Source organism: Plectropomus leopardus, chromosome 22, assembly GCF_026936395.1.
Source record: "Plectropomus leopardus strain MGB_pleo_1.0 chromosome 22, ASM2693639v1, whole genome shotgun sequence".
In the NCBI taxonomy this organism is placed as follows: Eukaryota; Metazoa; Chordata; class Actinopteri; order Perciformes; family Serranidae; genus Plectropomus; species Plectropomus leopardus.
In genome coordinates, this window is record NC_142197.1 from 2,843,980 (window position 1) to 2,857,500 (window position 13,521).

The 13,521-nt window shown below is 37.0% G+C and overlaps 1 protein-coding gene across 4 annotated transcripts in view; it reads left to right on the plus strand.

Moving 5' to 3' along the window:
- ptpro (protein tyrosine phosphatase receptor type O) overlaps positions 1-13,521 on the plus strand; it is an 88,974-nt gene that overhangs the window by 12,920 nt on the left and 62,533 nt on the right. For all 4 annotated transcript variants that reach the window (XM_088072545.1, XM_088072546.1, XM_088072547.1 and 1 more), the window contains exons 2-7: positions 7,685-7,946; positions 8,832-8,987; positions 9,171-9,323; positions 11,494-12,006; positions 12,380-12,541; positions 12,950-13,146. In XM_088072545.1, coding sequence (XP_087928671.1) covers positions 7,685-7,946; positions 8,832-8,987; positions 9,171-9,323; positions 11,494-12,006; positions 12,380-12,541; positions 12,950-13,146 — 1,443 coding nt within the window. The remainder of the gene's footprint in view (positions 1-7,684; positions 7,947-8,831; positions 8,988-9,170; positions 9,324-11,493; positions 12,007-12,379; positions 12,542-12,949; positions 13,147-13,521) is intronic.

Genomic DNA, 13,521 nt, shown 5'->3' on the forward strand with positions numbered 1-13,521 from the left:
CACTTTTTTGAAACATCATGTTTTAATTGAACAATATGACAGTTAGTCACTTTGTCAGCCTGTCGGTGGCAGTCACATTCGCCATAGTTGCTTGACAAAAGATTATTTTGCAAGACAGCTAATTTGTGACTAACAGTTTTCAGGTGATTTGCAAAGCTCGTTTCAGATTTGTGATACGTTTGTTCCCTTTGGCACATCAGGCACTCGACTTTTTGAAACTATTCCAGATTGTTTTTAGACACCTTGCTCATGAATCAATAAGCCTCCCATGTCAAGCTACCACTCCTCTGTGTTTTTCTGGGTATGTGTGGATTTTAGCAAACTTGGGAGTTTATATTCTCTGAAAAAAAGTGCTCACACACATCATAGGTTTTACAAATTGATTATAGCAACCCTCTTATGAAGATCTAATGCTTAATATGCTCAAAGTAATACTTTGATCAGGCTACTAGCATCACTAAGGTTGATAGAAAGATATAATTGCATGTCATCGGCATAAAAAAGAAAAGATCCATTTTATTTACAGATGGTGTGGCCAAAGGAAAACATATAAACAAATAAAGAAAATAAGTGGACTCAAAATCGAGCCGTGAGGTACACCAAATCTGTGAATCCATTGTAAATTTTGTTCTTTTTGCGGCTTTTGTTGACAGTAGCACAGTTATAAATAATGACACACATTTTGCCTTAAACCAAATGGCTGAAAATTAAACAACATAAAGCTAAATCTTGTAGAAGAATTCAGTGTTCTCACCAAGAATAAAGCCAATTAACTAGTTTATTTTATTAGTTGACTCTCCTACCATCCTCTTTTCCTTTTAAATCAGTCTGTAACTCACCTCACTTCTTCCCCCCGTCTCACTCCACGTCTCTTTCCAAATACCACCGCGCAGTAATTAAACCAGAGTGGCGGCTCGGCATTTTAAAAGGCCAGCAGAGGAGGATACATGACTTTATGAGGGGGAGCGAGAATCAGCCACCTTTACAGCGAGAGAGAGAGAAAGGGAGACTGAGGATGAGCTGATGTGTTTGTCATCAGCAAACCTGAAAGAAAAGGAAACTGAAACCATAAAAAATAAAATATGGAGGCATGTTGTTGAAGGCGGCGAAGCTTTATGCTGTGACATCATTGTTAGAGCGTTTTACGGTGACGGGAGGCGTCACTCTGAGATGAAGAAAGAATACCAGGAGTTTTATCAGCTATAGTGAAGGCAGTCTGCGTGTGTTTTTGCCGTTTAGTAGTGCTGTAAAGACGTTTTATTCAGATGATGGCTTTACTTTTACTTTTTATTTTTCATTTTCTTCTGTGGTGTTCTTTTGCCGACGTTTTGGTCCCCATAATTTTCTGCAGAGTGAGTGCCCTCACTTTCCTGCTACTCTTCGATACATGAAGCAGCGGACATGCAGGCAGCAGTACAGAGGAGGACAGAGGAGAGACTTTCTGCTTAGAAGTGGTGAATTTACAGCTCACAGCAGTCTCTGGCTTTTGTTTGATATCTACTGTCAGCAAAAAAACATTGAAACATGCTGCCGATCTGCTGTTAGCTCTGTTAGCTTGTTTACGATAAAATGTTAATGCTGCTGTCACACTGAACGTTCAGCGGAGCCCGTTCAAACTTTAAAACTTTGTAAGAAAAACTAAAAGTATTTAACATAAAAATCAGATTTGACTAACACTTCTTAGTTAGGTGCAGCACTAGATTATAACGTTAAACTAGTAGATTAACCACTCAACCAAAAATATATGCAGGAAAAAGAAGCATTTTAATTTCTGTTGTTGATTGTCGATTTTACTTTAATAGGAACTGTTGCTGGTAGATTTATTTTTGGCTGTAGACATCTAGTTAATCGGCTTTAAGTCATAGCAGTATTCAAAACAGCAAAATTCAAGCTTTCTAGTCAAATAAACGGTGACACCTTCCAGTTTTTTAAGATCCTCCATCAGAGTATAAAATGCTTGATAAACTGGATACCTATTTTGTTGTTTAGTGACCAAGCCATCACTTTAAAGAGATTGTTTTTGTGCAACTTTCAATTGTTTTGTCAATGAGAGGAACTCAAACCGCATAAATTTAGATTTAATGTCACAGTACTGCAATCAGCTGTTTATAAAACTCTAATTTAACTGGACTTTTTTTCTTCCATATCCTCTGATTTTGTTACTTTGTCCTGATACAGAGCGCAAAAGCAGATAAAGACTGGAATTTATCTGTTGGCAGTAATATACTGTATTTTTGGGATTTAGGTCGTTTCTGTATATTGTGGGCGGTGTATATTCTGTGTGATGAAGAGACTGAGTGTGTATCGTGTTTTTAGCCCTCAGCCGTCTTCACTCTCACACATTTATTACAGAGACCAAACCCCGAGTCCACATGTGTCCTGGAAGAAAATATTTCACATTCCCAAACATCCTCGTGGTGCGGTTGTTGTGATAACTCCCAGCATGCCTCAGTGCAGCAGCACATGTTTTCTGGGTTTCACTTTGTGACAGTCAGATTAGAGAAGTGGGTCAGAATCTCTGCAGATGGATAATCTCCTGACGTACACAGTAAGAGTTGATAAAAACTCGTTTTGTTTCATAATGTGCGTCTGTGTTCATGTGTTTGTTATTGATATGACAAACACTCTAATCCACTTAAACGCTCCATCTGATCTCCCTCCAAATGACTGTGAAATGAACCAAACTCCACAAAAAGACTGGAAGTAAAGGGAAACTGGTGGCATTGCTCCACCAGACGAGTGGAGAAATCTTTGGCCCAATAAGTCTTCGAGGGTTTCGGGCTGTCCCACTGTGACGTTGTCAAGTGCACGAGAGCTCTTTTTCAGACATTTTTAGGCCTTTCTGCTGTGTTTCTGCAGATGTTGCCTGAGGGAATAACCCACAAAATTGTGACATTGAAACACTGGGAAAATTACCAGGGGAATCCTGGAGGCATAATAATAATGCAATTATGCATCAAAGGGCTGTTGGAAATTTGAAAATCCAATGATAATGTCTGTTTTTACAGTTTCTGGCTGCGATAAATGGTGTCATTTTTGAAGAAAACATGTTTCCAAACCCGTGGGCTGGTCAAGATGACCTTTGGAGGATATGTCATCTTCAAAAATTACCAAAATAAATAAACGAATAAGAAAATCGCCTATATTTTTCTTTAAAAATAACTGAACATTTTTTTTAATTGGCTAAATTTTTTCTTTAAAAAAATGTTCAAAAAAGCCAAAATGTTTTCTTCAAATATCAGAAGAAAATCATCAAAATGTTTTCTTTAAAAAATCATCACAAATTTATAAAGACAAGAAAATGGCCAAAATGTTTTCTTCTTCAAAAATCAATAAAAATTATGGTTTAATAAAGAGAATTTTTTAAAGTAAATGACCAAAATTTTCTTTAAAAATCAAATAAATAGATAAAAAAAAGAAAAAGTCCCTCCTCAGTGCTTCAAAAGTGTTTTGACGTGCCTCCCTCTCTGCACCATCTCCTCGCCTTTCATGAATAATGAACATTCCCTAAGTTATATTTATTTATCCCGTTTTAATCCTGATCTGAATTCATTCGTTTTTTAAAACAATATCAATAGCTTATTGATTGTCTTTTCAGTATGGTTTTTTAATTTGCCTTAAAGTCCTGGAAAAGTCCTGGAAATGTATTGGTAAAAGTGTTTGTTAGCCCTGACTGAGTTTTGTGTCATTATGAGGAAGCTCTCTTCTAATCATGAGGTAAAGATTTTATGATTAAAATGTAGTTTTTCGTGTAATTATCAGGTGGATATTTTGTAATTCGAAAAGTTTTCCTGCGGTTATGGCGTAAAGATTTTGTAATTATGAGACAGTTCTCAAACTGCCTCATTTCGATTTCTGCTGCTCTGATTGGAAATAGTAAACCTCAACATGACTTCTTGTTTCTGTACTTAAAAATGTTCATTGTTCATGTTCATTGTTCAATGTTCATTATTCAATGTTCATTATTTTAATCGCTGAAGCAGTTAAGCAGATTAATTTATTGGCTGATTGACAGAAAGTGAAGTTTTGTGACTGCAGAGTCTAATGATGGAGAATGTACTGTTGGTAGCATTAAAGAAAGAGTGCTGTCTGCTGACTTTTGTCTGTTATAAGAGACTTTCTCTTTAACGATGCATGAGAATTAGGAATAAGTGATGAGTATGAGAGCGGCGGGTTTTAATCTCATTAAATATTAATTATTCTCTCTGTGAGCGCCACAGCAGTTTCCTCCTTCATGTCCTCTTTTGTCGCTGTCCGACATTTTTATATCATTTCTTTTTGTCGGGTCGAAGCTGCGATCAGCCGCTCAAAGACGAACACATTATTGTTATTATTGTAGTTATTATTAGAGTTCCTATCAGCAGTTCACGTTGTCGCCTTCATCCTGTCAGACAGATGAAGCTCAGCGAGGAGTCGACTCTCCTGCTGTCAAATTTAATGAAACACCAGCTGATATCATCGGACTGAGAGACGGCCGAGCAGGAAATCAGCTCTCTGCGGCTCAGATCAGCTGATATCAGATAAAGAACCATAATTCATCTCCAGTTATTAAAATCGATACTTTCCCCGAGGCGGCGAGTTTTATTGATCGTGGGCTGCAGTAAATATAAAATCAATCAAACTGCAGGACGTCGTCAGACACGGACACATTTTGGAGGATTATATTTGATTTATTTTCAATGTTTTAACACTAAGTAAGGGATGAGAGTGCAGTATTTCTGGTAATTCAGCGGGTTTAGTTCAGGGAGCGTTTAGAGTCTTGTTTTTTAAGTAGATCAGTGATGATAAATATAATGTTGGGAACAGTAGGTGAGTTTCTGTTACAGATTTGTGCAAAACTTAAGCAAATATTTTCAAAATTTTCATTAAACACAATTGCGAGATGACTACGTTTCAACTGAGTGATGTTTTGCGACTTCTTCTCGGATGATAAAGTTTCAGTAACCATGGCGATGGATGTCCAAAACATATTTCTAATCCGAGGCCACGTAGGTGTGTTATGGAGCCATGATGGAAAGGCGAGCCCCTTACACGTAGGAGGGCCGAGTAAGAACGCCTTCTTTTAATTTGGCACAAACATCCACTTGGACTACAGGATGTAGTAATTAGATTTTAGTGGTCATAGGTCTAAGGTCAAGGCCAGTATGACCTTGCATCTCATTCTTGTGAACGTAATATCTAAAGATGGCCTTGAAGGATTTTTGTCAAATTTGGCACAAACGCCCACTTGGACTCATGGATTAGCTGATTAGATTTTGGTGGTCATAAGTCAAAGGTCAAGGTCACTTTGACCTCGTTCTTGTGAAAGCAATAACTCAAGAAAACCCTTGGGGAATTTGTTCAAATTTGGCACAACCGTCCACTTGGACTCAAAAAATGATCCGATCAGATTTTGGCGGTCAAAGATCAAGGTCAGTGTGACCTCATAGGACATGTTTTTACAGACACGGATGTAATCCGAAAGTGCACCGCAACTACTGCGTGGAGGAATACAGCTGCACATTGGTAAATCTAGTTCTATTGATGAGTCAAGTTTTGTTTTTGTTTTTTGTTACTTGTGAAATGTTATTAAAATCTGACAAATGTTACCAATTTAAACGTGGAAATAAACAAACCATGGTTCTCATTTGGGGAATCACTAATTAAGGATTTTTTTCAGCAATTACACTGAACCAATGTGTTGTTGACAGAATATATTCAGTGGGTTGTTTTGCAAGTACAGTGGTGATGACTACTTCCAGCAAAAGCACATAGTTGATGGAGGAAAGTACGTAAGTGGTGACTGTTTCCAGCAAATATACGGGGTCCATGCAGAGTTAAGTGCATGTAGCAGTGATGATTAATTTCTGGAAGTACACAGAAACAATGGATGGCACAGGGGAACGGGAAAGTGTTCCCAGTAATGTCACAAAACCTACAAGGTGGTTCAGGGAATACAGTAGTGATGACCATTTACATTTGTTTCTTAGATGAGGCCTGGAAGTGTGGTTAATTTCCACCAAATACACAGAGCCGGTAATCAGTTCAGGGGAACCAGCAGAATTGAAAGTTACCAGTAATCAGACAAAACCAGTGAGTATTTCAGGAAGGCTGATGGGGTTAAGTGGTCACAGCAAATACACAGACTCAGCTAACTGAAGTGACATTAATCAGCATACTATGTGAATGTTTGCGGATCTGTTCTGGTTATTTTCTATAGAGAGTGAAATGAGTCGTGTTCCTCGCCTCTGAGAGTAAACAGTGATTTTGGTTGCAGAGGTCAGTGAGATGACCTTTGTGGTCGGACTGTGGTGAGGGAGGGTGGTTGGAGGGCCAGCAGCAGCCCAATGACAGCCAGTGACGACTTCCTGCAGAGCTCCAGTAATTAGACTCGTCTCCGAGGAGACTCATTAGAGAAAAGATTCAAGACTCTGACGACACAGGGGGAGTCGGGTCGTGTTTAATTCCTGGAAGCTGTCATGTTCCTCCTGTTAACTCCCCCAGAAATCAGATGAAGAAGCTTTAATTTTTCTGCAGTCATAAGTCACCTTGTGACTCTGAAACGAGAACAAGCATCTTCTGTGTTTGATATGACGAATAAAAAGATGTTTTTACGTGTGTGTGTCGTGTTTAGTGACGGGAGTAAAACACACGCTGAGATATTCACTGCAAACTGGGAAAAAAAGTGTTTGAAGTAAAAAATAATCAACCATCAAATGTGAAACAAAAGCTAATTTTCAAACAAACACATTAATAACGCCAACTCTTAATCACGTTATAATAAACTGCAGCTACCAGTTAGACTTCCTGCAGATATTTCTAATTAAAAGCCAACCAGGAATTCTAAATCTCTTTTTTAATTAAATGATTAAATGGTGGCCAGTTCTTTTAATATCTCAAGAATGCCTTAAGGGAATTTCTCCAAATTTAGCACAAATATCCACTTGGATTTAAAGATAAAATGCTAAGATTTGGTGGTCATAGGTCAAAAGTCAAGGTCACTGTTACCTCTTTTGTCTCATTCTTGTGAACACAGTATCTGAAGAAGACGTTGACTTTTTTTTTTTTTAATTTGGCACCAGTGTTTCAGTAGATTCAAGGTTAAACTGTTTAGATTTTGGTGGTCAAAGGCCAAGGTCGTGGTGACCTTGCATGCATCTCATTCTTATGAATGCAATATCTCAAGAAGACCTTCAGGGAATTTCCCTCCAAACCCCAGAAAACCACTAGGACTCAAGAGTGAACTGATTAGATTTTGTTGGTCAAAGATCAAGGTCACAGTGACCTTGCAATCATTTCATTCTTGTGAAATCAATATTTCCAGACACCTATATACCTAATATCCTTAAATTTGACATAAACGGCCACTTGGACTCAACAATGAGCTGATTAGATTTTGGTGGTCAAAGGTCAAGGTCACAGTGACCTCATAAAACACATTGTTGGCCGTAACTCAAGAATTTCTGCGCTCAAATTTCAGACAAATGTCTAATAGAGTATAACGATGAAGACATTTTATACCCAGTGTTTTAAAGTTGTCGATAAAGACATTTTTTATTATTTTTCTTATTCTTCTTATTATTTTTATTATTTAAGACTTTTTTTTTTTTTTTTAAATTTGAGCATTTTAAAGTTGTCAATAAAAAGTTTCTCTATTTTTCAGTACATTTTAAAGTTGTTATTAATGACTTTCTTTGTGTTTCAGAGCGCGTCGGCGTTCCAGGCGTCGGTAAACGATGACGGTCTGATCGTGGTGAAGCTCGAGCGTTCGGACCTGCAGGAGAACGCCACGGCGTACGCCGCTCAGTTCTCCGGAGAGCCTCGGCCGATCCTGGTTCAGTTCGCGAACACCAGCGAGCCGCTGCTGTTCAACACGTCGTATCATGGTCTCTGCTACACTGTGGGACTACTGGTCAAACTGGGACAGAGCTGGTCCAGACCCCTCAAGACTGCGTCTGTGCTCACAAGTAAGAGTCATTTTTTTACCTTCAGTGGTCAGAGGATATTTATATTTATAAATAATATATATTTATAATAATAATAATATTTAACATCGAAATCCTTTTTGTTAAGTTTGACAATTGTTTTGGAATTAAGTTATTTATTTATTTTTAAGTAAATTCTAAAGGTAAAAACTATTAAAATTGGCCAAAATAACATGGAATAATCCATAAATTTACACCTTAAAATTAATTGATTTGATACTTTTTCAAGTGTTTCAACCTCTTTTCATCCACAGAGGCCTTAAATTTACAACAAAACAAACAAAAGAAAACAACAGGATTTTTCCTTTGGCTAAAGTTCCATAAATCTATCCATTTTAATTGTCCTGTAATGAAGTATTTCAATATATTTCATTTGATTAACACATAAACATTAATGTCATGCCATTAATGCCATTAACATAAATGTCCCTTAAAATTGGTTTAAAAAACATAAAAGCGTCCCTTATTTTTTTCCCTTAAAATATCTTAATTTTTCAGGTGACTATTTGGTTAATTGGTTTAGTGTTTCAACTTCTTATAAAGATGCCTTCAATAATCCATTAAAATTGACACGTGATAGTGCCTAATATTTAATTTTTAAAAAAAATTTGTTAATTACGGCAGTTGAATTTTTGTTTCGTGCAATATGAAGCAGAATCTCTTGAATCTCCATTCAGTCTTTAATAATGATGTAATTAAATTATTTTTAATGGATTTTTTAAGAGGAGAACTATATTCATATTTCTACAAAATGTATTCAAGTTTTCTAATTTGAGGCTGATTTTTTTTTTATTTAAAAAAAATGTTTTGCATCTTAAATATAATGCAGAAGTCTGAAGTGTGATCTGTGTTGTTTTGTTTCCTCAGAGCCACTTCCTGTCCGCAGCGTCCACATATCAGACTATAAGGAGTCTCCGGAGACCGGCGTGGTGTTCGAGATCGAGCCTCCGGCCGGAAACGTCTTCAGCAGAGTCAACATCAGCTACACGGAGGGACCGGAGCGACGGTCCATGCTCTATAAAGGTACAAGATACTGTCAATGTGTTCATTATTATTATTATTATTAATTAGAATACAGTACTTTCACTTCTTCTTGGCTGTTTTACTTGTTTTTGCTATGTATTTATTTAAATGTCATTAAAATGCAGAATTTGAAATGTTTATCTTTGTGTGTGTGTGTGTGTGTGTGTGTGTGTGTGTGTGTAGATTTCTACAAAGGGAAGACGGTGTTCAAACACTGGTTACCCGGCATGTGTTACCGTAACATCACCTTCCAGCTGATCTCCGAGGCCACAGTGTACCAGACTGCACTGGTGACACACAGCGACATCACACACACACCTGTGCACCACAGGACAGGTGAGACTCTACACAACACACACACACACACACACACACACACACACACACACACACACACTACTGTCACGTTACAGTTCGGGTTAAAGGATCTTTCAGGGATTTCTCGTCATGAAATATTGCTTAAAATATACTACAATTTTCCCCCCAAAATTTGTTTATTATTTTCATCATACACAGGAGACATAACAGAGGATTGGAGCGGCATCATTTTTTTTGGCTGCTTTCAGATGCTTTTTCACAAGTATTTAAACCTTTGAAAAATGTTATGATTTTTTTCAAAAATATGAAATTTTTTTAAAAATATATATCTTTAAAAAGCCAGGGAAAACTGTGTTTATAATAATCATAATTACCATAATAATATTATAATGACCATAATTCATCTAAAATTATGTTACAGAATTATTATAATTTTTTTTCTTTGTTTTTTTAACTCTCTTTTTTCTTTTTTTTCAAAATTTTTTTTCTACTAATTATCAGGTAATTGTCTTGTACTTTTCACTTATTCTGGTTAATTTTTGGGTCATTTCTTCTGTCGTTGCTCACTGGCTTCTTCACTGTTTTTGCATGAAATTGAGCAAATTTGCTCAAAGGGTAAAACAACCAATCTTATAAGGACATATAAAATTAAAATCAAAAAAGAAGAAAGTCTGGATGAATAAACAAAGAATAAATAAAATTATCTGATATGATAGCAAAAACGGCTATAAAACACACACATAGAGCCACATATTCTTATAAAAGTTAACTATTTTTGCAGTGGAAAAAAACCCAAAACATTTAATTTAACAAGTTTATTTTTATTTTTAATTTTTTAATTATTTTTTTTATTTTGTCTTCTTCAGCGCAACAACACACAACATTCTGAGATCTAGTCGATATTTAAGGAAATTTCATAGAGAAATCCTTGAAAAAATCGCCTCTTAATTCCTGCTGTTTAATAATCAGCTTCAGTGTCGCTGGTGCTTAAAATACACATTAAGGTTCAACGCTCTTGATGCTGGTGTTTTGTAAAATGAGTTTTCTTTGAGTGTTTTTCCTGTTCAGCGCTTTGATTTATTGTTCATTAAATGCTGTCCTCTCATTAGAGGATTATTGTAGCACCAGCGGCAGATTAATGAGACAATAAATGCAGTGTGACTCAGACAGAGTCCTCTCCTGCTGCCTCGCTGTATTATTAATACGATATAAACAGCTGCATCATTCATTACTGTCATCACGTCTCTTCACACTAACGAGGGAAACATCTCACGCTTTAATAACCGAACATGACCGCAGTTTGTTTACTGCCAGAGCTGGATGTTATACTAGAATATTCACATTATAGTAAAGGTCAGTTTAGGTATGATTCAACCCTTAAAATATACAAAATCGACATTACAGGTTGGACTTTTGTGCAAATTAAGGTTTTCAGCCTGAATCGCTAAATGTTTAAATTAAGGAGATTATTTTAATGTAAAGTGGTAAATCCTTTAGTTTGCCTGATAATTGTTTTGGAATTAAGAAAATTCTCAAGGTAAAAACTATTAAAATTGGCCAAAATAACATGGAATAATCCATAAATTTACACCTTAAAATTAATTAATTTGATACTTTTTTAAGTGTGATTTTTAAGGGTTTCTTAACCCTTTGAAACCTGGATCTTCATCAGTTTTCTCATGCTGCATCTGAACTATGTCATCTGAGCAAATTGGTTTGATTAACAAAAAAAAATAGATAAAAGACATGGGGGAAAAGGCAATGAGCAATTTGGCAAAATGAAAAAAAGAGAGTAATAGAGAGATTATTAGAAAATTATTATTTTTCAAAAACTAGGAAAAATGTCCAAAAACTATAGTTCTAATTATTGTAATTATATATTTTATTTTGAATTACAAATAGACTATATATTTTATTTTATAATTATTATTATTAAAATTTTTTGTACTTTTTGCTTGTATTCTTTTTTTATTTTCTTTATTTTTCAGGTAATTTTCTTGTGACTTTTTAATAATTTCTTTCAAATTTTTGAGTCATTTCTTGTTAAGTTGCCCATTGCCTTTTACAAAATGTTAAATATGTAATTATGATAATCAATATAGTTTTTTCCCTAACAACAACAGAATCACTGGTTTGTGTCTTTAAATCTGTCCCACTCTGCTGTTGTCCCGCTCTGTCCTTGTCTTAGTGCCGTACCCGCCGCTCAACATTTCCCGTAAGATCGTCCACCTGAGCCAGAGGGCGCTGCCGGGTCAAGTCCCCGACACGGTCCCCCCTGAGGGGGGCGAGGACAGCCGGAGAGCCTCCCGTCGCGCCCGGGACGTCCCTCTGATGGAGGAGCAGGAGGAAGAGGAGGAGGAGGATGTGCACACCGAGGAGGCGAACGCGGAGCAAGAGGCCGTTACTCGGTTCCCCTTCAGCGCGACACAAAACATGACGGGCGCCAACCAGACGACGCCTGAGACTCAGAGCTACTGGCTGGACCCGACCGACGTGGCTCCTGCAGACCGGGATGAGGAGTTCGTTAACGCCGTGGTGTCGGAGTACGAGGACTCCAACGAGCCCGGTTCAGCCATGGGTCTCCCCGGCGAGGCCGCCGTCCTGCCCACCAAACTGCCCCCGATCCTGCTGGAGCTGCGCTGGCTGCCGCCCAGACCCCCGACCAGCTACGACGGCTTCAACATCTACATCTACAGAGATGGTAGTAAAAATTAAAATAAGGACGAAAAATTAATGTGGAATTAAAATATTTATTAAAATATGATGATAATAATAATAATAATAATAATTATGATGACAAATAAAGTTCTCTCAAAAGTAGACATATATAAAATAATGAATTAAATCAAAATTACGTTACAGGAAATGATTCTGAAAAATTGATGTAAAATGAACAGAGAAATAAAATATAATTAAAATTGTAAAGCAAAAGGTAAGACATTGTATAAAAATAATAATAATAAGAATAAAAAGCTGTAAGAATAAATCTGATACTATAAAATGCTTTTTCACTTTCTGTCCATAAAACTCCAAAGTGTCCGACTCGTCCTCACCTGTCCTCCTCCGTCTCTCAGGTAACTCGACAGAAACGGCCACCGTGGATGAAAACACTCACGAGTTCTTCACCGAGTTAACGGAGCCGGGAACGTACCGAGTCCAGGTCACCACGCTCAGCTCGTCTGGAGACTGTGAGGCCCGAGAGAGCGCCGCCGACACCGGCTTCACCTTCTACCTCAGTACGTACACGAACACCATAATAAACCAGCACTGATGTGTTAATAACACCATAATAAACCAGCGCTGATGTGTTAATAACACCATAATTAACCAGCACTGATGTGTTATTAACACCATAATAAACCAGCGCTGATGTGTTAATAACACCATAATAAACCAGAACTGATGTGTTAATAACACCATAATAAACCAGAACTGATGTGTTAATAACACCATAATAAACCAGCACTGATGTGTTATTAACACCATAATAAACCAGCGCTGATGTGTTAATAATACCATAATTAAACAGTGCTGATGTGTTAATAACACCATAATAAACCAGAACTGATGTGTTAATAATACCATAATTAAACAGTGCTGATGTGTTAATAACACCATAATAAACCAGCACTGGTGTGTTCCAGGTCCTGGCGGCGAGCTGCTGGAGGATCTCCGGGAGCGTCCTCAGGCCGTCAGCGTCAGACTACTGGACTCGAGCACCGCCGCCGTCAGCTGGGCTTCGTCCTCCGAGAACCACAACGGCAGCCTGGTGTCGGTGGTCTCCACCACCTGCCTCCGACCGAGTCTCAGCCAGAGGATGGAGAACACGTACTGCAGCGAGGTAACATGCAGCACTGATCAATACATTTAATATTCAAGGTTCAGTTTATTCATTGATTACAATATAGAAGTTACAGTTCTTAATCCTTAAAAACAAACAACACAGATCATAAAAATATAGAAAATAAATCGACTAAAAGTGAGGAAAAGGGGGATTATTTATGGATGGATTAATGGATTGTTTCAGGTATTTTGATTTCAAATAATTTTAAAAAATTTATTAAAAAAATCTACACACTTAAGGCATTTTGATTGGATTAAAAGTTGAAAAAAATACTACATAAGATGAAAGTCATCTTTTATTTTCTAGTGTAAAAGGACCTTTGCTTTTCAGTTAAATTGGAAATTCTGAGTAAAAAACATACAATTTTATTTT